Consider the following 24,398-nt stretch of genomic DNA (forward strand, 5'->3'; position numbering starts at 1 on the left):
CGTACTGGCTCTCCCGTTTCTATTGCACCGTGATCGACTTTTCGTGATCCTGCGGCCTCTTCAGCATGTGGTGGTCGCATGTCCAAATGGACGAGCATCAGATCTCAAATGTACACGCCGGTTCCAATGAAGGTCAATGTCCCCAGGAACACACAGCCAGTCAAAGTCAAATGTACTTGATGAAATTAAGTGACATATAAACTGACTTTTTCCCCAACGTCATGTTTTTCACTTCACTTCCCTGCCATACAGTACACTAACGATTTCTTGATAACTTCGCTAGGTGGTGCTTTTGTGCAGTCGTGATACTAGTACTAGTATTCTTCTCGATATTTGTCAGCTGTAAAATAAAGATCAGATTTCTGCTCAGGTTTGCTCATGCGTCTCCGAAAGTGGATATATACATGTACCAGCAAAACGCCCGTAATAACCTCCGTGGCAATAAGAAATGGCCAAATGTTGCCTTCTTAGTTTATTTTTTAACAAAAAAATGTACTTTCATCTGACTACAGAAGAAGTAACTTCAGGGTTCAACAATAAAAGTCAGAAGCGTAGGTGAGCATTTTGACGAAATTGCAATGGCCATAAACCTACTCCTGGACAGTGGTTACAATTTTTCCACGGCAAGATCTGCTCAGAGGTAAAGAAATTGAATTTCCCGCCACAGGTTAAATGGCCCTTGCCCCGCCCACCAAGTTATTTAAATAGTTTGATTGACACTTCTATTGGAATGCAACCCAAGTCGCGGCGGCCATTCGGCAAGTGTAGGGCGTCTTACCCAAACAACACTGACGAAAATGGTCATGTTTTTGTGACAAACGCCGCTCCTGTAGTAAACATGCTGTCCTACAGGATAGAAGAGAGTACACTGCAGGTTTTTGTAGCTATTCTATGTCTTTCTCTTGGCCAGGGACGTGTTTATGTGAACGAAAACACTTGGATTGTTCAGGGTTACAACAACCTGAACAAGGCGCTGCAAGACCGGAGCTTCGGGTTTCTTGAAGGAGGAACAGTAGACTACAATCTGACTTGTACACGGCCGGCTGTAAGTATGCATGAGTGTGTCTTTTGCAGAACTGTTGTCTTTCGATTCCATTTGACAAGCATCAGTCAGACTCAGTAGTACGCACCAGGGATATCAACCTTGTACTGCACGCATAGCACGCTGAAAAAATATCCTTGTGAGTATGATAACGTTGCTCGGCTGTGTATAAATTTTTCGGACTCACAGCTCTCCCGGTGTGCTGTCCTACAATGTTATCTAAACACACCCTGGCCTTGTTGTCGCCCGTGATCTGTAAAACGACAACTCAGTCCAAAAATAGGATTTGGACATCGAGCCCTTCTGACCCCAGTAGGCAGACCGCCCCCCTCCCCACGGGAGCACTCATCTTATCTAAACCATCCAGAAATGAATAATCCGATTATAACAGGAATGAAACTGCCCGTACAAGAGTAATGCCTTCTTGACTGCTTATTTACCTGTTAGGACGAACACTTTTTATATATCAGAAGTGACATAATTGTTCAATGAGATTACCATTCTGCTCAGCTACTGTACATGTGCCAGGGTAGCTAGCAATTTTATAGACAGTAATGGTAACTGTTACAGTGAACACCAGACCACAGGTGCCAGGCTGGCCATAAAGATCTGGAAGTAATGGATGCTCAGGAAGGTTCTTGCAAAGGTGATACGAAGGTCAAAATGATAGGATCCCATGTTTTTCTGTCATCGTGCATGCCTTGTCTTTGTACTTTATTACAAGTGTCGATTTACATGCAAAAAAGGACAATTATGTCCTGGCCTAGCCGCGGCGACTGTTGCAGGGCTTCTCTTGCTTGCAGTCTTTTACATTAGCTCTAACAACAGGGCTATGTAAAAGACTGCAAGCAAGAGAAGCCATGCAACAGTCGCCGCAGCTAGTGCTGGCCTTGCTGTGAGTGACTGAAGTGAAACTGAAAATAGATACCAGTGTTAGCCTTGTCAAGATTGGCCAGTTTTGACTTATTTTGATGGTCCCAAACAAAAGCTGTAGGATACTGAAAGTAGTGTCGCATGCCATTACTTAGTAGACACATACCTGTCTGTAGTTTGACATGTTGAGCAAATATGAAAATTACATAGACAACTTTCACATGTTCCTGTCACACCCTACTAGTAGTAGTACATTTATCTGTGCACAGTGTCATTACTGTAGCTTCCTATCATCAATGATGGCCTTCCTAATTGTTAACAGACACCCAATGAAAACAGAATTGTCTTGGTTCTATTTGTGAAGAATGTAAGTAATGCCCTGCAGGATCAGTTGGAGGTGTCCAGTGATGTTGAATGATGGTGTTTCACACTGTGTGTCAGAGAAAAATTAGGGTGGTGTTGTTGTTTGGCAAACTGCATATATGCCTTGTCAACTTTTTTAATTGTCATATACAGCATGTAGGCATGACATTTTACCTTATTAATAAGTATTATTATTCTTGTTTGTTTGTTTGTTTGCATGTCTATGAATTCTACAGTATTTATGATATCTTGTCTAGTCAGGTGTTAGAATCAGTTTTTTTGGTGCAGAATATGTGATGTTTTGATGTTTTGTCTGATCCTTCCCCTCATAACCTTAATGAAATGTGGCCAGCAAGCCAATTTTAGTACTTCATGAATGAACAAAGCTCAAACAAACTATTATAAAAGAATATAATAAATAAGTCAGGAAAATACCCACAGAAATACATGTAGTTATCAGTAATTAGTGTATAATATACTATTAACTGTGTTATCAATCTGATTCTTCCAGGTTTTGGACCTATGGCTGCTGTCCTGCAATACTTCAGAAGCTAAGGAGGTAGGTTCTTATATAATGATAGCATATCTTAAGGTTCTAATGATGGCGTCATCTGAATCAAGGTACTACTAGTGGTACTCTAAATTGTCACTTTCACAGTATTTTTTTAATCTTTTTGCAGTGACTTCTTCAGTGTACATTATGACACCATGATGAATATGTCTTTCTTGTATGGCACTGACTACTGTACTACAGAACTTTTTTAACTGCAAATTTAAAACACTATGAAAACCTCCCTTTTCCTTACCATGAAATAAAACCACCACAAAAGTTTCACGATTTATATCGATATCATCGGTCAGTACAGATTGTAATCAAGTAAGCCTGTCAACATGCATGCTGGTATATGTGGCGTCAGAATAATTAACCAACTGAATGGGCAAAGAAGGGAATGGCCCAAGCTCACTGATTATTCAAGATCCTGCCATAAGATAAAGATTATGGTCCATAAAGAATGGATAATGGAGAATCAGCACAAAATTAGAACAAAATGGCTATTGATTGCTTGAATCGCATCCCAGGCCTTGGCATTGCACCCAGGAAATATTGCTTTTACAATGAATTGCAAATGTGTACAGGTTTGAAGGTAGTCGACACAATGGCACCAACAATAAAGGTATCAGAAATAGATAATGGAGTACAAACTACTTCAATGTTGACTTGCTTGGTGAAAATAAATGCTATTCAGTTGTATATCATTGTATTCTTCTGCCTGTTGATGTGGTAATAAAATTGAAAACTGAAGTTGATGATTTATATTAGTGATTGTAAGAAGTTACTAGTATACGGCGAGCTTGGCTACAAACCATTTTATTAAACTGTATGAAGGGATTCTATATTGTCTGTTTTGTTTCATTTTTCCTCAGTATGCACGTTTGACAGCCAGTCAGCTTGATTGGGACTGCAATGCACTGCGAGGGTTGATGGCCCGTGACCCAGATAACAGTTACTGTAAAAGGGACAAGTAAGTACTTTATATAAAATGTTTATGCAAGCATTGTTGAAAGTAGAGGCCAGGGCCAGATGTAGTGGGTAACCCAAATAAGACAGTTTGTACGTGACATACGTGGTAATGTGAAAACACAAGTTTTCCTTCTAAAGGCTTTAATTTATGTTTATTAATGTTATTAATCCATTTTCTGACATTTGATCACCCCTGTTAATTTAGATTGACATACATGTATGCTGGGTATTGTGTTAATTTGTAGAGAATACAAAGATAGTCTCTTAGACATGATTTACACATGAGCAAAAGCCTGAGGGTATAAAAGCACACAAGCGTACAAAAAATGTGGATAGCAAATTTTCTTGCGTGAAATTGGCCTGCTTTGACAAAGGTCAAAAACGTACATTCAGATTGAACGCCAACGTTCAAGGTAATGTATGATCTGAACATAAATTCTTGATGTACGTCAGAGCAGGCCGATATACATGCAGAAACATTCAATGTACGCAGTTTTCATACACTCAATCAGGTTTTTGCCTGCATGTAATTCAGGTCTTATCTAACTCCCTTTTACATAAACATGTGTATCTACAAATCACGACTTAATGCTGTTATATAAAGATCTCAGTTAATACTGCAGTTATATAAATGTCATCACTCTGCAGTTATATAAATGACATAGGAAAGGGATTTGAATTTGTTGATTTGAACATAAATACAATGTATAGCATGCACTAATATCGAATTCAGAAGTTAGACAGTTATCATACATGTACTGCATTCACTTTAAGTTAAAGAAATGTCTTAATCTTCAGATCGACAAAAGAAGAGGAAGCGTTTAATTGCCTTCTCGGGGGAAGTTACGATTAAATGAAGATAAATGGTAGCTTCATCCTTATCTGTCTTGGTTCTGTGAACAGGCTAATTGGACAACTTGCATGAGTCATTGAGGAGAAGCCAGGTTGCAAGAAATGGCATCCATCCTTCTGTTATCAACTTTGGTGTTACATTCTATGTATGGAAATCAGGTGTATGCACAGCTGTAACATGCAGGTGCATTGGATAAAGATGCCATTTCAGTGGATGACTGAACAGCATTTCAACATTGTGCAGAACAAACAATAATTTATCATCTCTGTATGTACAGGTGAAAAAACTGTCCCCTTGAAAATAAGTTAACTACGGTATACCATAGTTAATAACTCAATGACATAAACTATATGCTATAGGTCAACCTTAATGAGCCAGGGATAGATATTAGAATTTCAACAGCACCGGTATTAACCAGGGGCAGATCTAGAAATCAATGGACCAGTTACTAGTTCACTGTCAGATATAGAAGAAATCCCTGCGTTAGCCCCATGTACACCATAGGCAGGAGTCACTGTCAAAAGCGATACTAAGACACATTCAAATGTAATCAATGGTTTGACAGGTTGAAAGCCCACGACAATAACAGTATCCGATGACAGAGGCAGTGGTATTCATAGTAAACCATATTTACTGAATATCACTATGGTAGCTATTCATAGTAAACCATATTTGCTGAATCTTACTATGGTAATTATTAACTTGATCCTAAATGAACTGAAGTTATCACTTCTATTCATTATAAATAAAATAAAAATAACTGTACTCGGTCATAACTACATTTCTACAAGGTACATTAAGCAAATACATTTGATGTTTTACGGTATATTGGATTACATTAGAATGCCTACAAGTACATGTATCTTCTGGGTATATCTTGAATATCCTGCTCATTGAAGTTGGAACAAATCCACAAAGCTTTTAGGTTTTGTCTCATAAACCATACCTGGATCAATATATCCATTTGTGCCTTCCTGTGTAGTGAGTGCCAGCAATAATTCAAAGGTTCAACCTAATATTAGAACAACCACAGAGGATTATACGACGTGTGTAACTTGATAGGGGGCAATTGCATCTTGGCAGTGAATGTAGGTCTTTTCGTGATTGCGTGCCCTTTCCAACATGTGTCTTCCAGAGGGGATGATGAAAGATGATAGGATTTTCTAGCAGGTGGCTGTATGAATTTAACTTTTGGCTAAACTTTTACCTATTTGTTCTGGCAAGTGCATATTGAGCATTAAGGTTAAAAACCTACCCAAGTTCAGTCAGAACTCATGATTCAGCGCATTCAACAACATTATGCATTCTAGTCATTTTTAGCAAGTCTGTCTGAATATGTGTGCATGTACATGAACATGTACATGTATTTGTTTAACTGATGGCACCTAACATCAGCAATACTGCCTGGATGCCCATTGTACTGCATTATTGTGATTGCAATAAATCAATAAATAGATAAATATGAAATACCTGTATTCAAAATTACAAATATTTTTTTCCAGAATCAAGTATAACGAATCCCACCCGAATAAATTCCACATCCGCCGGCAGATGAAGGACTCGCGTTTCTACACGTTCTTCCTGCTGCAGTGTCCGTCTCACCAGTCCAAGAACCAGTCCAACCGCCGCATAGGCTGTCGGGTCAGTTAGCCTGGTCTTTGTACATAGTTTGGTTAGGCCACACCAAGTAAATTTTATGGATGACGTCCTTTGGAGACCCTAAATCTAATGCGAGAGGACAAAAAAAAAACAAGAAGGGCCCTAAAAACAAGATGCCTAGATTAGAAATATACTAACCGACGACAAATGTTAGGACACAAATTGAATGAGGTGACACAGTGTAACAAGCAAGAAGTCTTTTATTCATCATCAAAACAGCAATAAATCAGGTGGAACAGTGGACAGTGAAAAATTTTCTGTTATTGACAGGATGGTCCTGTCAATAGACACTTTCTTCGTGTTACGGGTTTCACGTCAATCTGACGATTTGCGGCACTGTCGTGACTCTATGGTCATAGTTACAGGAAGCAGAATTTCTTGTTTTTTTTCTAGGAACAGGCCAAAATCAATGCGCACGTGGACGTCATCCATAAAATTTACTTGGTGTGGCCTTATGGAAACATTTGGGTATGGGTTTGGGGTGGCTGAACTGTGTGTTTGTATATCTGTTTGTCCAGACAGGGAAGGCTGACATCATGTAGGTGGGGAAGATCACCACAATTACTCTCAAGTTCACCCAATTCCCCGTGACTGGCCTTTTGGCCACCTGTAATTCTGCCTGTCAATCTTTCCCCACCCCCATGTGCTGTCAACTTATTCCATCTAGATAGACACACAAACCCAAAGCCAAAGCTCAGCCACCCCAAAACAATACTTCCATACTAGGTAGTAATTTATTGTGAAAACTGCTCAGTCGTATGCAAAGAACTGATCACACATGCATCCCCCTGATGGCCTCTCAGAAATTGGATGATGAAATTCTGTGCAAGTGGTGATGGTTCAGTTGTGACCTTCCTGTCTGTATCTCCTCTGAAGATCTTGTACTTCAGGTACCTACACTTTAGAGCCTCTCATCCCTGATAGAAGTGGGTGAAGCTATGAATAATGGAGGAGCTTAAAGTAGCTCTGTGCTAGGGCCTCTCTGTGAGGTTAAATCAACAAAATGGCTTTGTTACAATCAGTTCATGTAATTGAAGAAAACAAGCTGTCACAAATTAATTGGAGATAGAAATACCAGAACAGGGAAAATTGAAATTCAAGATAATTGAAACTTCTATAATTAATGACTCTTTGTCCCAGATTGCTCGATTGTGAATGAAGGAGGTATGCACACATCAAGTATTTGTATAATAATTATGTATATTGGATTGGGTGCCAAACACATGTGTGTTAATCTTACTGTGGAATGTACAGAATGTAATCAACAGATCATCAAAATGCTGCAGCATGTCTGCTAATGGTGCATGCTGAAGAGCTATGGAGTAGAATATGTAGACCTTTATTCCTGACTGGTGGTTAAGCTGTAGATGCTGTGTAGATCTCAGCAGTAGATGTGTGCATATCAAGGACACATTAGAAGACTTGAATACAGTATTCTATATCTGGCTTTAGTAGGAAGGGGTCAAGAAGGACAAAAGGGAAAGAATGGTAGTTTTTTAATAATAGGGATTTTTAATTAAACATTACTTTTAGATTACTGAAGGTAATTCATGTAGAATTGTTACTATGACCTAAAAAAGATTTTATCAATTTTTATAAACACAACCTCACAATTCTGAAATCTACTAGTATTGATCACTCAGCGGTTGCTTAACAGCCACAGTTAAGAGGGGGTGTGAGTATGTTGCTGGTTATTGTGCATCTGAGCTGCTGTGCGTCTGCACTCCCTTCTATGTGCAGTGGTAGAAATACTTTTTTCAGTGTGCTGCAATATTGCAGAATGTCAAAATTTTGTTCTGCAATTCAGAACTACTGTCTGCAAATACACACTTAAAAGTCTGGACCTAAACCCATGGCATAGACAAAATTGCATGTTTGCAAACATTTTACATTCAAATTAGAGTCAGTAGTAAACGCAAAAGCTCTCAAACACCATTGAACCCCTAGCCTGATTTTTTCAGTCTTCAAAATTGCAGGTTGCTTAATTTTTCTTCTGCAATATTGAAAATGTCTCTCCAAAATGCAGACTGCAGGTGGGTATATCTAAGGCCACACCAATTTAATTTCTTGGTTAACAGATTCGCCTCTTCATTTTTTTCTGATTTGCAAATAAAAATAAAAATTCAGAATCAACTGCAAAATGCTCATATTTTGCCCTGAACAGTTGAAAACAGTCCTTTTCTTACTACCTTGTTACAGTCATTCCATCTATCAATGCAGTGCTACCATTAAAAGTTCAAAATTCATTGTTTAAATTTTGAACCAGCCTGGTGTGCTGACTTCATGGCTCCTATCGTACCATTTTGGGCCATAATAGGATGCCTAGGCCTGTTTTTATTTATTTTTTTTTTCGCCCGCCCGCTCCATTATTTTTCTAGAAAAATCCGTTAACCAAGAAATTAAATTGGTGTGGCCTAACCCTGCCTTGTGTGCTGTATGTCCCCAGTCGGAGCTGACTCTGCTGAACCCAGACGGGGAACACCTGAGCAGTGATGAGATCCCCCTGCCGTGGATCTTCGTGGTGCTGAACATCATGTGGTCCACCATGGCTACACTCTGGCTCATCAACTGGGTCAAGTACCACAGGGTAGGCTCCCAGTGTCTCATGGTGTTTCTGTAGTTATTACTAGGATACAGGAGTTTTCTTTTACACAACCAGGATTTCTCACCTAAGTGCTGACATTTTCTGTGTCTATCAGACACCTTCCTCAGAGCTTCTGACTGGAGTTATTCTCGCCGCTATATGTAGCTGATGTAGGTGGCGAGAAGCAAAACCCCAGTCAGAAGCTCTGAGGAAGGTGTCTGATAGACACCGAAACGTCAGCACTTAGGTGAGAAATCTTGGTTGTGGAAAATAAAACTCCTGTATCCTATACTTTACCAACCTGACTGTAAATGCAAGTCGAAAATATGAGATATGTTTCTTTACCATGAATGTATATGTTATCTGATGAACATGAAAAAAAGCCCATATAACATTTATTCCCAGGGGTACAACAATATATTCAGCAGACAGCATGCTCATGGTTGTCGTGACTGGGAGCCTGATTGAGTTATTTGCTGTACTACTTGTTTATGCCAGTGGTATTCCACTGGGGTGGTAGTGCAAAATTGGAAGTCACGAGATTTTAACAAACTGGGCCATGCCAATTATTTTACAAAATGATTAGCTAAAATGCTCACTCTGGATACAGCAAACTGGGTTGGGGGTGATGGAGGTAAAGGATAACTGAGGCATTAGTTTTGATAACAGTTTCTGGTTTTGCTTGTGGGTAAAATTGCCTTCACAGCAAATTGCCACCAATGTCCTGGCACAGTTTTGGTGAAAGTTTAAAGAAATATACTATCAAGGATCGCAAACTCTTTGCTCAATACAAGCCGGAATTATCTGTCCAATCATTGGAATTTGGGATGCCACAATCATTATAAGGACTCTCTCTCTCTGTATGAAAAGTGAAACTTAAGTATGGACATCCTGGAATCATATAGGAAGGGCGATGACATAATGGTCTTAAAAGCTAGCTATCGCCTTTTAAGTTGAGCATGAGTGTGTAGTAAAATACTACAACCACATGCTTCAAGCAATTTGTGTCTCGAAATATACCACATAACAAGTTTGGTTGTATAAAATGACGTTGAAATATTACACGACCGGGCCTGAGTAGGTACATCGTATGTACATGACATCATGATATGACACTTAGTAAACTCATCCTGCCATTGTGAGTCACTCTGCCTGATGTCACGGGAAGCTAGTATATGTGTAGTGCATCATATAGTCTTGAAATCCATTAGCAGACGACCGGCAAGTGAAATGGTCGCATTCAATATCTGTGTATTTTGAGACCAGTCGAGAGACGGGCATGGTTTGCTTGAAAGCTTTTCGGGGAAGATGGATTGGGTGATGGTGTGCTATGAATCATTTATGATGGGTTAGGCATGCTACCATGTCTGCTCCATGTTAAATACATTTCATGTTAAGGCCCCCTTTCTACTAGACAGGGGTTGCTGAGACACCAATGAGTGACCAAAATTGGATTTGTGTGACCCTTGACTTTAAATTGGAATATGATGCATGTTGCACAAGTATGATTCAAAAGATAACAAAACATGTGGAATGTAAAAAAGAAATTCTATTAAACTCCTTAAGCAATCTGTCTTTTGTCGATTATCAGCCGCAGCATCTAGTGGAAAGGGGTTGTAAAACAATGAAATGAGAAGAACTAGGACTGCACTGTTATTGAAATAGATACTGATGAGTATGGACTAGAACAATGATTTCCTGAAACCATTTCCAGTTTTCTAACCTGTTTTGGATGTAAGTTCAGACAAGGTTGTGAAAATCAGGAAGCCACTGTATGGCATCAGCCAATTTGAGTACAAGATCATTATCTGTTCTGTAATGTGTTGATCGGTTTAGCATTTTGAATAGAACTACATGTAGTATATATCATTCTTGAAGAAGAATATGAAGCACCCTGTAACCATTTTTGATTGTCCATCTGTTTGACAGTATTCCAACAACCTGCACAAGTTCATCACGGTGGTCCCTATCTGTAAGATAGTCCTGGTGTTTGTTGTGATGGTCAGGTGGCATCAACTGTCCAAGGACGGTGAGTACATCCAGGAAACTGCTATCCAACATGCAGCTTTTGAAATTTTTTATGTTTGTGAGTTTGCAAATTAGTCCACAACAATTTAATTTTTTGGTTCTTGGATTTAAAAACATAACACTCGATTGGTATCATCATCAGCCCTGGGTCTAATGGGCAACACGGTTTTATAAATCTTCTTTTTAAAGATTAGAATTATAACGTGAAAACATAGTCTGATAGATGAGTCTGCACCTTGGCAGACACTGCTTCAAAGTGGTTCTATAAGCTGTAAGGCCTTGGCCAGGCTTTTTAAATCTTCTTTTTTACAGATTAGAATTCTAACATGAAAACAGAGTCTGATGGATGAGTCTGCACCTTGGTAGACACTATATCAAAGTGGTTCTATAACCTGTAAGGCCTTGGACCTCTGATACATTAGTGTGTGTCTAAGATTAAGAAAGGCTTAAAATGTGTGAAAGAACTAGGTTACCTTGGCTCAGTTTCCAAGAAACCACTTAGCAGCAAATGTCTATGATCACAATGCCTTATATTAGCTTGACCTACATCAGTCCTGTGAGTGCCTGAGAAGGTTAACTTTCTTAAAAGATTTATTCAGTCGTAGGCCACGTGTTTAATGGTTCTCAGATTTGCCACTTCATTGTTAAATTGTCAACCAGCCCAGTACGCTGGTTCCTATGGTAGCATTTGGGGCTGTCAGAGCATGCGTAGCCCTGTTTTCTTTCTTCCTTTTTTGCTCATCTGCTTTATTGATTTCATGCAAAAATCAGAGAACCAACCAAGTCAACGGTATGGCCTTAGGACCCAAATGACTTTTCATTTCAGGGAGACAACCTGTTTTCCCCCCTTCATTGTACATGTACTTGATGGTCAAATGAACAACTAGACCTAACAAATATTTTTGTATTGGTAGGCATTGAGTCGAAGCCAATGCAGACCCTGCGGTACTTCCTGGAGAGCGTGGAGGATGCCATGCTGTTCATGGCCATGATGGTGATCTCGGAGGGGTGGGGGGTCGTACGCTACCATGTACGCCACTTCCGCTGGACGGTTTTGGCAGGTGAGTCCAAACATGCTGCATGCAGTACCCTCCAAAGTGTATCCTATAGTCGTCAGTACTGGAGAACAGGCTGTATTTTTGGGAGACCACTGTAGGCAATTTTCTTCCAGTCAGAAAAAAAATGCTTCGATGGAAGTCACATTTGCCGGTAAAACTCAGATAGAGTGACCAGCAAGCTATACATGCATTAGTTAGAGAAAAAAAATCAGATTTTATGTACTTATAAGAGAAGTCTTACCTACTGTTTGTTTTCCCTTCCCAGCCATGTTTGTGGTGTTTGCTGGCTCTCGAATGTGTGTCCACTGGGTCCACAACTACTTCTTGGTGAGTTTCCATCCCATTCTACACATACACTCATGGTCATATTTGTCACCAGGCCATGTTTTATGTAAAAATTGTGGAGCAAATATGTGTATCATGTGTATTACTTGATTGTTTGAGATTATTTATTGATTATTATGTGATACCCTGCACGGGTACTGTTTGACCAATAAAACCATCTAATTATTAAAACCTGACTGTCCATATTTCTTGTTTTTACCTCCAAGCATGGAAGTATGAAAACTTGTGGATGTAGGTTTGTAATTTTTTTTGTCTGGACAGAATAGGTTGAGAGCATGTGAGTGGAGGGAAGATTGTCTGGTAGAACGCCAGGAGGTCAAAAGGTCAGGCAAGGGAAATGGGGTGAACTTGATTTCTTGTTCCAGGCCTTTGCGGTGTGTTGCGTTGTGTTCGTGATGTACCGTGCCCTGAAGTGGTGCTCGTACAACATGGAGGTCCTACGGCGGCGGCAGGCCAAAACCTTCAACTACATCCGCCGGCTCAACCTGGAGTACAAGTCGGAGATCACGCTGCACGACCAGATCCACAAGAAGTTCGAGCTCTACAACAACTTCCGCATGGTCAGCGCGGCGTTCTCCATGCTGTACGCCATCGTGGTGACCTTGGGGACGTTCCTGTCCGAGTTCACGTGGGTCCAGGTTCTAACGTTCGAAGTCCCGGAGCTGCTGGTTTACCTCGCTATCGGTATCATCTTCAGACTACAAGACTTTGGGAAGTACGACAACGTGGAGATGATATCACACCAGGAGAACTATGCTGCAGTCGTTTTACCTGAAGTCCTGCAGACCGGGAAGAGGTTGAGACTGATGCTGGGGCATTATGATCAGGAAAACAAGGACGAGTCCAAGCAGGACAGAACGCGCAGCCCCCAACGTTTCCTGCAGTCCTATCTCTCAGCATTAGCATTGTAGAAAAAGACTTGTAAAGCTGATTTTTTTTGTCTGGTGCTTGTATATTGTTGTAAGTGAGAGGAAAAAGTGAATATTTATGGTAAAACCTAAATGTTAAGACAGCAAGGTAGGAAGCCACATGCTGTACGGGTTAAGATTTGCAGTATGAGCACCCTACCTGAGCTACTGGTTTCTTTCTTTCTCAGGATCCATGCATTGTTTATGAGAAGTGTTGGTGTTCTCAAAAGCACAATGTACTCAGTATTGTGGAGGGAGGCTAGTGTATTTGCATCATTGGTTATTGTTAAAAGAGGAACTTATTTTTTTAGGACATATACATATGTCTGGCAGCAGATGTTCACATTCTGCCATGTAAATAAGTACATGTACTAGTCTACAAAAGAATCCTCAGTACTTAATCTACTAAGGTAAGAAAGATTTTTTTAAAAAGATGTGTACTTATTAATCAGGAATAGAAAGAAATCTTAAGACCTGGTCAACTGATCAAGATACTTAACTGCAATTTCAGTGTCATCAGCTAGGTGGCAGTTATATGGGATAGTTGTGCAAGAGGTGTTTAGGATTCACTGTTTCAGTGATATCACCTGACACCCAATTTTACCTCGTTTTTATGTGACTTTATGTTTTTGTTCTCTGTTATCACTTACCTTATCAGTGACTGCAGTCGCAGAAAATTTCACAAAGTTAGGAAAAACATTAACATCACCCTACGGCTTAAGTTGGTGTATTGTGCAGTAGTCTGGATGGAGAGATGAGGTGCGTAGTATTCTCTTAACATGGCCCAAAGCTGCTGATTGTACTGTAATATAATTACTTATCAAGAAATGGTTTAAGATCAATTATAACATATATTTGGACATCTTTGAAATGGAGTTGCAAGTCAACCCAATAATTTGAAGAATCTTCTTTTCTAAAAAGAAGACCTTATCAATCATCCATGTTAACTAATGATCCCAAACAAATTTTGAACATGATTTTCTTGAATGTTTGGGGACAAGGCAGATCAAAGCATATCATCAGTAAAAAAGGATATACAGATAAACAATGAGCACTCAGGCTGGTATCTAATATGACAATTGATAGTCCATCAGTGCGAATCTCAAATTGCCACAGCTTTACATTCAGTGTTTACATTATCTGAACAGAAGTTCAGACTCAAAAACAGGCGAGAGCTCCCAGAGGGTTTTCATGGTGACTACAAGTTGACAACTTATCAACAAAGGCAATGCTTTTCCAGTTTGATGATGTTCTTTGTTGTTTGAGAAAAGAAGATTTTTACTGCTAATGGACATTGTGTAAAGATATTTGTACCGTCCTGTGTCATCCCAAAGTAAAAATGTTATAGATACCTGGACATAAGGTACTGTACTACAAGTTCTAGCCATGGTGTGCAAAATGTAACTGTATGAGATGCTGACCCTCTGTGTCAATTAATGTCTTGTGTGACCGCTCCTCGAGCTCTAATGGAATATTGCCTGGTAGAGATTAAAAAAGGGATAAAATGTGCACAATATCGCCATACATGTCATTTTCTGTGTACTTGCTGGGACAGTTTGATTAATACTAAATATGGTTGATTTTCATGAATCTATGATGTTTTGCATCTCGTAAACTCAGACAGATAGGCTGTGTCAGCAAAGAAGAAAGTGGTATTTAAGGAGCTACTACCCCCAGTAGTTTATTTATTTTCCATGTTACTTTAAGTAACATTAGACAATAAGACTTCCCATTGAAATTTTTGCGAAAGACTCATGAATTATGAATACCTAGACCCACTGGCTCATACCTTCACCAAGTTATGTTTCATTTAATTAACCTTTACAACCAACGAATTGTAAATGTTTCTCATTGATTATGCGAATGAGATCCTCACCTGCATGAATTATATCAGTTTATCATATTCTCCACCCAATACCAGTCTTAACAAAGAAGGCTATTTTAGCATTTCCTCATACATAATGCAAATGAGGTCCTCATTTAGATAAGCCATAACAGTTATAATGACGTTTTCAGTTCCGGATTGAGGTTAAATTTCAAAACGGAATCTTGACATTTTCAAAAGATTATATAAATGATTCGGCTGACCTTTGATTACTTTTTCAATCACTTGTTAAAGTTGAAAGGCATTCATAATCTTAAGAGTCTGATATGGAACAGGGTGATCAATAAAAGATGTCGCGATGGTTGTCTTCCACAGCATCTGCGTCGCACACGGACACCCTCTTGCGGAGTTGAGTGGAACTGACTCCGGGGGTGTAGGGCAGCAGGCGTATGGGCATCAACCTGCGAGGAGGCAAAGTCTTGTGTTAAGGGTGTTGACTCAGAATAATCTAGAGGTTCTGGGTTCAGTTCTCTAGCAGGCCCCAAGATTGTGACCTTATAAGAAAAGGCACTTTAAATTTACACTAAGTTGATCATGACTACCTACATGTAAGTTCGGTTAGGGAGGTAAAGTCGGAGGTCGGGTCCCAAGAGGAGAGACACACCTCAACACGTTGAAAAAGCCAACACGCATCGAAAAGACTAAAAGATCTATCCCGGTCTGAGTGGATTAAACCTTACAGTCAGATCTTACCTAGCTTGTACGTCCTGTACAAAACTTGTGTTACGCCTGATGGCAGTTAACCGGTTATGCGGAACAAACGAACGAACCTCTCCACGGCTTTCATGCCCGGGAAGGACGGCCAGTCGTCTCCGCGGACGTACATGGCGGTTCCTCCCGCCTTCTTGTCGACGATGCACTCGATGTAGTCGGTGGGGTCGGCGGACGCGATGCAGAACACGACGTCAGCGTACACCTACAGTATATGCCGACATTCATTTGGTTATCTGTGTTTTTACGGTAATACCATGTATGTGAAACTGATACGTCTATAACACATGGGGTGTAGAAATTAAGAGTCTCTTTACTCAGTGACTTACCAACATGATGAAACTATTCACGGATGATATATCTATAGATTCATTATGACAATGTGTGTCACTGTTTATGAATTTGTGAGGACTTCAACAACCATGTAACCTGTGTCTTTTCATATTTTTCCTGACCCTGACCTCTTCTGTCATGTCCTCAATGAGAAGCGGCCAGTAGGCCAATTTGAGTAATTACGTAATTTCATGCACAAACCTTGACGTTGCGCATGCGGGTCTCCGTGCTCTCTATGGGCATGCGCCGCTTGTTTTTGTAGATGCTGGCGCTGTCGTGGACTCCCACTACCACCTTGCGCCCCATCTTGCGCATGCGCTGGAGCAAGACCTTATGCCCCGTGTGGAAGAGGTCGAAACAGCCGACGGTGAACACCGCGTCGACTGGATCGGCGAGACCGAGGGTGTCCTGGATGTGGTCGCCGTGTTTCCCGCCCTTTTCTTCGGCTGTAGCCTGAGAACCTCTCGCGCGCAGGTTGTAGTTGTGGAGGGACTCTATCCTCTCCATTTCCCCGGGAGGTGCCGACTCGATCCTCTTCAGACCGCCGCCGTGACCGTCGTGGCGGTCGGTCTTCTCCAGGACCCGGCGTGCCTTCAGCTTCCTGTCCAGGCTGGCGTGAGCCAAGCGGATACAGAGGACCAGGCACACCACCCCGGCAGTACCGCCCCAGTGGTCCATAGGCACCTCCGCGCCTTGGGCGAGACACAGGAAGGCGATCCCAAGTGACTCCAGCTTCTCCTTCGTCTTGCCCTCCATCGCGGCTTTAGTACTGTCTGCCGAGGACTTCTGCCCGTGAGGGTTGGCTTTCCCGAACTCCCGGGAGTAGTAGGCGTGAAAGTAGTCCTGCACTCTGACCACACCGATCGTAAACTCGTACAAGATGACTGCGGCACAGGAGGCGATCAGCACCGAGGACTGCAGGGCTGTCATGCCGCCGTAGTCGGTGACGAGGAGGATGCTCCAGAGGGCGAGGCAATTGACGATCTTGTCGCAGAAGGCGTCCATGAAGCCGCCGAGGATCGGGTCGTCGACGGGACCGTACACGTCCCGGTGCACCCGCGCCACGATCCCGTCCACGTGGTCCAGGTAGTCGTGCAGGATGACCAGCCAGAACGCCGCCGTCGGCTGCCCGATCTTCAGGCAGACCGCGACGGGGATGACGAGGATCGTTCGTGACCAGGTGACGATGTTTGCCGAGAAGACCACGCGCTTCTTCCCGCCGATGGTGAGGGTTCGCGGGATGAGCCTGACGACGGGAGCGGTGATCGTCTGGATAGGCCTGTACATGCCGACGTCATACAAGCGCATCAGCATGAAGCATATGGCCTCGAAGGGCCAGACGAGGGTACCTAGTACCCTCCCCATGGTAGAAGGCATGGTGATGAAACCAGATTTAGACTGCAGGCTGCAGTTTGGCCTCGTGTTACCTGAGGGCGCGGTACGCTCCACGGCTCTCAGCTAGGGCGATGGCACTGAAGGTGTCCCACTCCCAGCAATGCATCTAGCACGGCGGGAAAACACAAGTCTAACGGCTCGGCTAGTCCAGGTCGGGAACACGCGACCTGCACGAACGGGAAATTATGCGGTACATTATCGTAAATATAACGACTAAGTTTAGAATACCTTAAAGCTTTAAAGCAAGAGTAATGGCGATAACCATCTCGTCTTATGATATTATCCGAAGCACCAAATGAGTTAACAAGAGCAATTAACGAGTTTATCGGTCGCATCGATTTTATCGACTGTAGATACAAAAGCCATCGACCACAAAACGTCGACCAGCCATTGTACCAAAGTCCAACACCTTTTAGGACGGTCGCCTCCTGTGCTAGAAATTGGGTCACCTGTGAGTAAGCTTGTGATTCAATAGCAGACTGGGGGAGGCAATTAGCTTTTTACTTTTCTCAATTAAATACAAACCGAATTCCACTAACAAATATGCTTGTTTGCATTGACGTTGTAATGTTAGCGCATACAAGCTATTGTTCCTGTTCCCCCTATAACATTTCGCTTTCTTGTTTACCTTTTATTCAGATCACAGACATGGGTGCAGATCATAGGTAACACCTACTTTGATCTGCACCCATGTGTGTGATCTGAATATACGCGTGATATGGACGCACAGATCATGGTTAAAATGTAACTGATAACACACGGTATCAGCATCTCATGTGATGTAGATGTAAATGAATTGACCTGTGATAAGTCACATGATGAGTTGTTGTTTAAACTTTCCAAACGTGATAATTTCCCTCTCCTTTCTCCCATGCCGTGCCCGGTACCACGGAAAGGCAGGAAGTTTCCCAGGTTTCACTAACAAGGTTTGGAGGTATCCGCTCAACCATGTTAGGTTTGCAACGCAACGGATATAACGTGGCCAGCACACTATGATTAAAAAGGCCTCAGGCGAAAAGATTCCTGCTGATCCACCCGGTTAGTCTCTGCGAATATAGGACGGTAAACAATGCCGATAGTAGGTCAGAAACATAAACTAATATAGCATCGATTTTTTTTATCACTTTGTGTACGTCTATTTCCTTCTTTGTCCATTTCTAACGCTAGCTCTGCTGTCTCTGAACTGCATTGGCTGTAACGCTGTTTTTGACTTATACGAGATATCGCTGTTTTTGTTTACATCTTGTACATACAAAGTATTTGAAGGCATGTACAAATTATCGGTAGGCAAATCAGCCAACTGTCACCAACTTTCACTCGTTATGTATATGTCTTGTCTTTACGTCCCGTCTTGATATTTCGGTCTGTCGAAGCCTACTTCAAGTTCTGACGGCCATGACACAAATATAGCTCTGAATTTATTCTATATAAGTAATCCATCTGTAAACATACACTGACACAGCGTCTCTGATAAATAAGGAGGTGCAGGTCACACGTGTATTTCACCGTGCGTCAAACAGACAAACTCTTACAGAGCAGAACTTTAAGACAATTGTATAGCGTACACCAGTAGGGGTTGGATCGTCTGTCACAGTTCACTTCTATGCCCGCTACCTACATTAAAACGGAAGAAAGGCAATGGGGATTACAAGGATCATTGCTGCGGAAGTGCATGTAGCAATGTCTAAACTTCAGCATACGGACAAAAATATACTGAACTACAGACGGAATCAAAACATACAGTCACCGTCCATTTTGCACACAGAAACTACTAGTATCTACACGTACGTACCTGTAATATATATTCAGGACAGGTGCTAACAGGGCGACACCTGGGTACAAAGTATGGTGATAGTAGTGTTGTCGCATGTCATACACAACCCCCGGGCCTTACCATTTCGGTTGTGGGTGTGGGTGGATTGATCTTGAAGGATCTATTGAGCGCGAAGTCCTCTTATTTTACTCTTTTACGTGTATGGATATTCGATTTATTCTAGGTTGAGTGTCTCGGTAAAATACAACATCAAACCAAGAATACTGCAGGTAGGTATGTAGAGTATATATATGTGATACTTCTCATGTACCCCTGTACTGCTGTCGGCATGGCAGAGTCTACTAACACACCCTTTGTACTGTAAATACTTTGGAGCTGGAATGACGATCGACCCAGCTAGTATATAGCCATGTGACCCGTCAGAGTAAGCACACAGTTTTAACAAGGTGGACAGGGTTCATTTGTAGTACAGTTAGTCTCAAAACAGGTGGCATGGTCGCAACCACCAAGACCTAAGACAGCACAAATTCTACCCCAAAAGGACTCCCGAACAATAGTTTAAAGACTATTTACATGTATCTAAAGCCAAACCCCAGTCCCTATAAGCTTAAGAGACATGCCTTACCCAAATGTTCGGTAGTCACCGCAAGCTTCCTGAAGGAAATGTCAATTTTTTGGCTCTTGGTCAAATGGACATGTGACCTCAGTGGTGAGTCATACACGCTAACGCAAAGGGCTGAGCTCAGTTGTTTTTCTTGTGACTTGACGTTCGACCGGATTTACTTCGAAGGCCCAAATATGTAATTGACAGGTTATCGCCTAGGGTTTAGGATGACCTAGCAAAGACTACTGTCAAACGTGGCAGACTGCATGTGTAGCATCTTAAATCGTAGGTCGCCGTGTGGCCAGGGTTGTAGACTGTAGAGGAGGGCTACTGGGTGGATCAGTGTGTGGTACTGGTAGATCAGTGTGTGGTATGGTCGCAACCGCTAGCTGGCGTTTGTACTACCCAGCTATAGTCTGACTTTGTATGCCCTGCATTTGGATGAAGAAGGGTCCTTGTAAATATGTGATCCTACTTTCATCGACTTAGTATGGGAGTTTGTTTGTGTGTGTGCTTAGTGTGTGTGTGTGGGGGGGGGGAGTCGTTACTGAAACTCGTCAAATAACAATCTCTCCATTAAGCTTAAGTAGATTAAGCAACATTTCATCTTCTATTCTATTCTAAAAGTGATATTTTATTGAGTTACGCCCCTTTACGTGCCAGTATTTCTTTGTACCCGGATTTAGAAAACACAGGTGAAAATGAGCAAACCAAAACAATCACCCCTAATGGGTGAAACGGACCATCCCCTAGTTCCCTATGCAAGGGCCTGTCGTATGGTCAAACAGTATATCTTTCCGTTTAGCTAGAATTTATGGGTTTTTTTTTCAGTTACCATTAACTTGTTGCAAATATTTTGTAACTTCCAAATTTTCTGAATTTTCCGTTAAGTCCATTGTTCCAGACAAATTTAATATTATGATTTGGTTTGAAGCCGGCATATCCCTGCATCTATCTAACTAACAGTACCGAAAGTGCTTTCCTGTCCTTTGCTATAAATACCCGAGATCTCACCACAGACAAGCGTCTGCAAATGCACACACTCAAACGCCTATGACCAAATACAGAAGTCTCGCATGTTTCCCTTAAGCTTCAGTCACAAACCAGCGAATAAACTACTACTGTCTGTTGTTTCCAGAAATGAAGTTACCTCAGTATCCAAGTTACCTTACAATTGAACGGTAGAGAGAACTGTTTGGGCACAGGTCTATACGTCAGCGGCTACCAACAAATGACAGGAGAATTCTTGGCCGACTTGGACCGACAAGAAGACTTCGGCCCACTCATCCAAAAAAGGCGGGAAGGAGGGACGGGGCCCCGCGGGATACCATAAATAGACGAAAGCAAATTATTTCGCTCTTCTGAAGTATTTAACACTAATTACTTGGCAAGGGGACCCCGTCCCGAGTATCTGTCGTCTTGGTGGAGAGCGCCTCTTCTTGCCGGGTCTTTTGCCGTAGAACCTCGCAGAAAATTACAGCAATATGGTGAGTCTACTTATGTTGTCGTACTTTCGATAAATGTTAAGTCTTTCTGTAAGGTTGTAAGTTATAGATTTCCTAAGAGTATTAGTACAAGAACATGGAGCTTAAATGGTTGGCTTACATTTTGACTCGTATGGTTGAGACGGCGTATTGAGTACATGCCTTTATTTCATGAGACCTTGCCATACATACATTGAGACGCTTATTTAAGGTATATCCTTATCTTTCAAACGTATTGCACTTTTCGTTTCTTTCTAAAAGCCGCGTAAGAAGACAGCAGGAAAGAGAAAGTATGGCAGGAAGAGCACCAACATCTTCGCCATGTTCGACAAAGGACAGATTCAGGAGATGAAGGAGGTAAGAAAACGTGTTACGCGGTTGTAACGCTAGTGCGCTGCTAAACAAGAACTACACAGGGATATCAGACTATGTCTAGACTTGAGAGGGATTTTTTCACCCGGGGTATCCTTTCCAACATCGGGTCCACCTCCCACCACATCTGTCAAGACAAATTTTGTTGACCAAAGTGCAGAGCTGGAAAGGAAGCAAATTTTTACTTTTAGTTACCGTCTTCGATAACGGGTGATGAAATGTAAACTGCAAATCTACCAAAGAGGACGAAGTATGTCCCTTTTTCAACTGTATGATTTGAACTGAACGTTACTTAAATAATAGGGTTGGGGAGGGGGCAGAGGTTTTAGGTTGACGACTTACGATATTTCCATTGAGATATTCCTCTTATGCATTGATTTATGCAAACTACGTTATACAAACTCACTTGAACTGATAGAACTGGCGACTGAAAACGTCGTCCCATTCCTTATATATTTTTTTAAATACACCTTGTATTTGACTGAAAAGGGAAAACCCACTTGTAATCCCCCAAGCAAATACTCTAATTGGAGGCACACGACATTGATACTCTAGTTGCCTATTTGGCAACCGCAGAGTTGGAGCATTTCATCCCCCGGGCTTAGGTAAATGTTGGCATAAGCCACAATCTTAAGTATGTCAGGAATTGGAGCGGAAGATTCCATTCTGACTTCTTAAGGGGGTTTGCTCTGCTGAGATGACAACATTGTAGTTATTGTCAGCAACTTTTACATTATAAAAAGAGACTAGCTTTATCGAAATAAATGATCTATGATAACCCAATATATGCAAATCATGATGCCAGACATCAGATTACATTTTAAGTATCTGTTTTAACCGTTATTAAATCAACTCCATCGTAAGCAAAAAAAGTGCAATATATTTTGTGACATGATATTACTGTAGCATAGCATAGCATAGTATAGTATAGTATAGTATAGTATAGTATAGTATAGTATAGTATAGTATAGTATAGTATAGTATAGTATAGTATAGTATAGTATAGTATAGTATAGTATAATACATGATAGTGCAGTGTAGTATAGCAATGTGTTGAGTGAACAAAAATCCTATCAGCACCAACACACAAGACTATTGAAAAGTAATTATTTTACTGTCCCTTGACAGGCTTTCTACTTAATAGACCAAGACAGGGACGGATTCATCGGGAACGACGACTTGAAAGATATGTTTGCGTCACTAGGTAAGCGCAACTCTCGTTCCCATGCCTCAGTCTGACCACTCAACACGTACCTTACGTACCTTATATTGTCTTCTCGAAAACCTAAGAAAATTAAAAGCTCGAATTTTGACAATGATCTTAGTATACAACATTACTTACTATATATATTGATCCTTGATAAAATTATGTTTTCATGACACCATCTGTACTGTTGTTATTATGAGGTTGATATATGAATGTGGGTCATATCTACAATGTGATAGTGAAATCACACGATATGTTACACGAGAATCAGGATCATTTCCACGCATAGAACTGAAGTTTTTTATGTTGCCACAGGCAAGCAGCCTAACGACAAGTTGGTGGACAGTATGATCAAGGAGTCACCAGCCCAGATGAACTTCACCGCCTTTCTGTCTCTTTTCGCCAACAAACTGGGAGGTAAGGACCGATCCGAAATAGTTTTGGTATGTAGATGTAGCTAAAACAGGTGAATGGCAAATGAACGATTTGAAAGTATTCCAACCTCTTATCGTGGTTGTCCATCGTTGCCGATGATGACTTCTACGTTGCGTCCTCTTCTCATCTTTTATGCGCCCGCAAGTGGCTCAGGAGTCCAATTCTGGATCTGCAGGGTCGTCCGCACTGCTCGCAGGTGAACTGGGACGGACTCTGCTCCCTGGTCACTGCTGCTGCTGCCGCTGCTTTGCGTCTCTGTCTAGCCTCAACAATATTTTTACGGCGTGTCTTTTCAAAGTTCTCCTGCGCAAGCTTGGTCAGCGAGCGCCAGCCACAGCGGTCCTGTGCTTGTTTCTCGAGTTGTTTAGGGGGTATGTCAGCATACTTGATGTTCTCCTTGATACTGTCTTTAAAACGTTTCTGAGGCCTACCCCTCTTTCTTTTCCCCTGGCAAAGCTCGCCGTACAAAAGTTGTTTAGGGATCCTAGTGTCATCCATACGGATGACATGTCCTGTCCACCGCAGTTGGGCTTTGAGTATGAGAGCTTCAATACTGATGGTTTCCGCTCTGTCAAGAATCTCAAGGTTAGACACCTTATCCTGCCAACGAACTCCAAGGATCGAGCGCAGACTGCGCATATGAAAGCGCTCCAGCTGCTTGATATGTCTCTTATACAGAGTCCAAGTCTCACAGCCGTACAGGAGGCTGGGGATAACAACTGCGTGATAGACTTTCAACTTCGTGGATAACTTAACGTTATGCTGTTTCAAGACTCGAGTTCTCAGTCTGCCGAGTGCTTGGCTGGCTTTACAGATCCTGCTGTTGATCTCTTTATCGAGGGAGCCGTCATTGGAGATCACACTACCAAGGTAAGTAAACCCATCCACGGTCTTCAGTTGAGTACCCTCGATTGAGATACACGGGCCACGGGCTACAGAGAGTGGTGCAGGTTGAAGCATAAC

General features: G+C 41.7%; 3 protein-coding genes across 5 annotated transcripts in view; 2 read left to right on the forward strand and 1 right to left on the reverse strand.

Moving 5' to 3' along the window:
* Window positions 1–736: 736 nt before the first annotated feature.
* LOC109485320 lies at window positions 737–14,744 on the forward strand. Its single transcript, XM_019788868.1, has 9 exons — window positions 737–1,045; window positions 2,790–2,837; window positions 3,704–3,801; window positions 6,156–6,294; window positions 8,759–8,899; window positions 10,826–10,925; window positions 11,839–11,985; window positions 12,248–12,309; window positions 12,693–14,744. Exons 1-9 carry the CDS (start codon window positions 839–841, stop codon window positions 13,236–13,238), a joined length of 1,488 nt encoding a protein of 495 aa, XP_019644427.1. The 5' UTR covers window positions 737–838; the 3' UTR covers window positions 13,239–14,744.
* A 276-nt stretch (window positions 14,745–15,020) lies between these two features.
* On the reverse strand, window positions 15,021–20,259 carry LOC109485321. Of its 3 annotated transcripts, XR_002141119.1 has the most exons (5): window positions 19,352–19,447; window positions 16,366–17,726; window positions 15,891–16,036; window positions 15,327–15,521; window positions 15,021–15,253 (listed from the first exon to the last, which is right to left on the reverse strand). XR_002141119.1 is itself a non-coding variant. In XM_019788870.1 (4 exons), the coding sequence occupies exons 2-4, from the start codon at window positions 17,539–17,541 to the stop codon at window positions 15,401–15,403; spliced, it is 1,443 nt and encodes a 480-aa protein (XP_019644429.1). In that variant the 5' UTR covers window positions 17,542–17,726; window positions 19,959–20,259; the 3' UTR covers window positions 15,021–15,400. The 3 variants fall into 3 exon arrangements, 2 of the variants coding, with proteins under 2 accessions (XP_019644429.1, XP_019644428.1); XM_019788870.1 differs by lacking the exon at window positions 19,352–19,447 and adding an exon at window positions 19,959–20,259 and having other exon boundaries at window positions 15,021–15,521; XM_019788869.1 differs by having other exon boundaries at window positions 15,021–15,521.
* Window positions 20,260–21,084: 825 nt separating this feature from the next.
* Window positions 21,085–24,398, forward strand: part of LOC109485331 (myosin regulatory light chain 12A-like) — a 7,218-nt gene continuing 3,904 nt past the window's right edge. The window contains exons 1-4 of the mRNA XM_019788882.1: window positions 21,085–21,424; window positions 21,683–21,778; window positions 22,922–22,997; window positions 23,316–23,417. Coding sequence (XP_019644441.1) covers window positions 21,422–21,424; window positions 21,683–21,778; window positions 22,922–22,997; window positions 23,316–23,417 — 277 coding nt within the window. The 5' untranslated portion in view covers window positions 21,085–21,421. The remainder of the gene's footprint in view (window positions 21,425–21,682; window positions 21,779–22,921; window positions 22,998–23,315; window positions 23,418–24,398) is intronic.

This window comes from Branchiostoma belcheri, unplaced genomic scaffold, assembly GCF_001625305.1.
Source record: "Branchiostoma belcheri isolate BF01 breed outbred unplaced genomic scaffold, Haploidv18h27 scaffold74, whole genome shotgun sequence".
In the NCBI taxonomy this organism is placed as follows: Eukaryota; Metazoa; Chordata; class Leptocardii; order Amphioxiformes; family Branchiostomatidae; genus Branchiostoma; species Branchiostoma belcheri.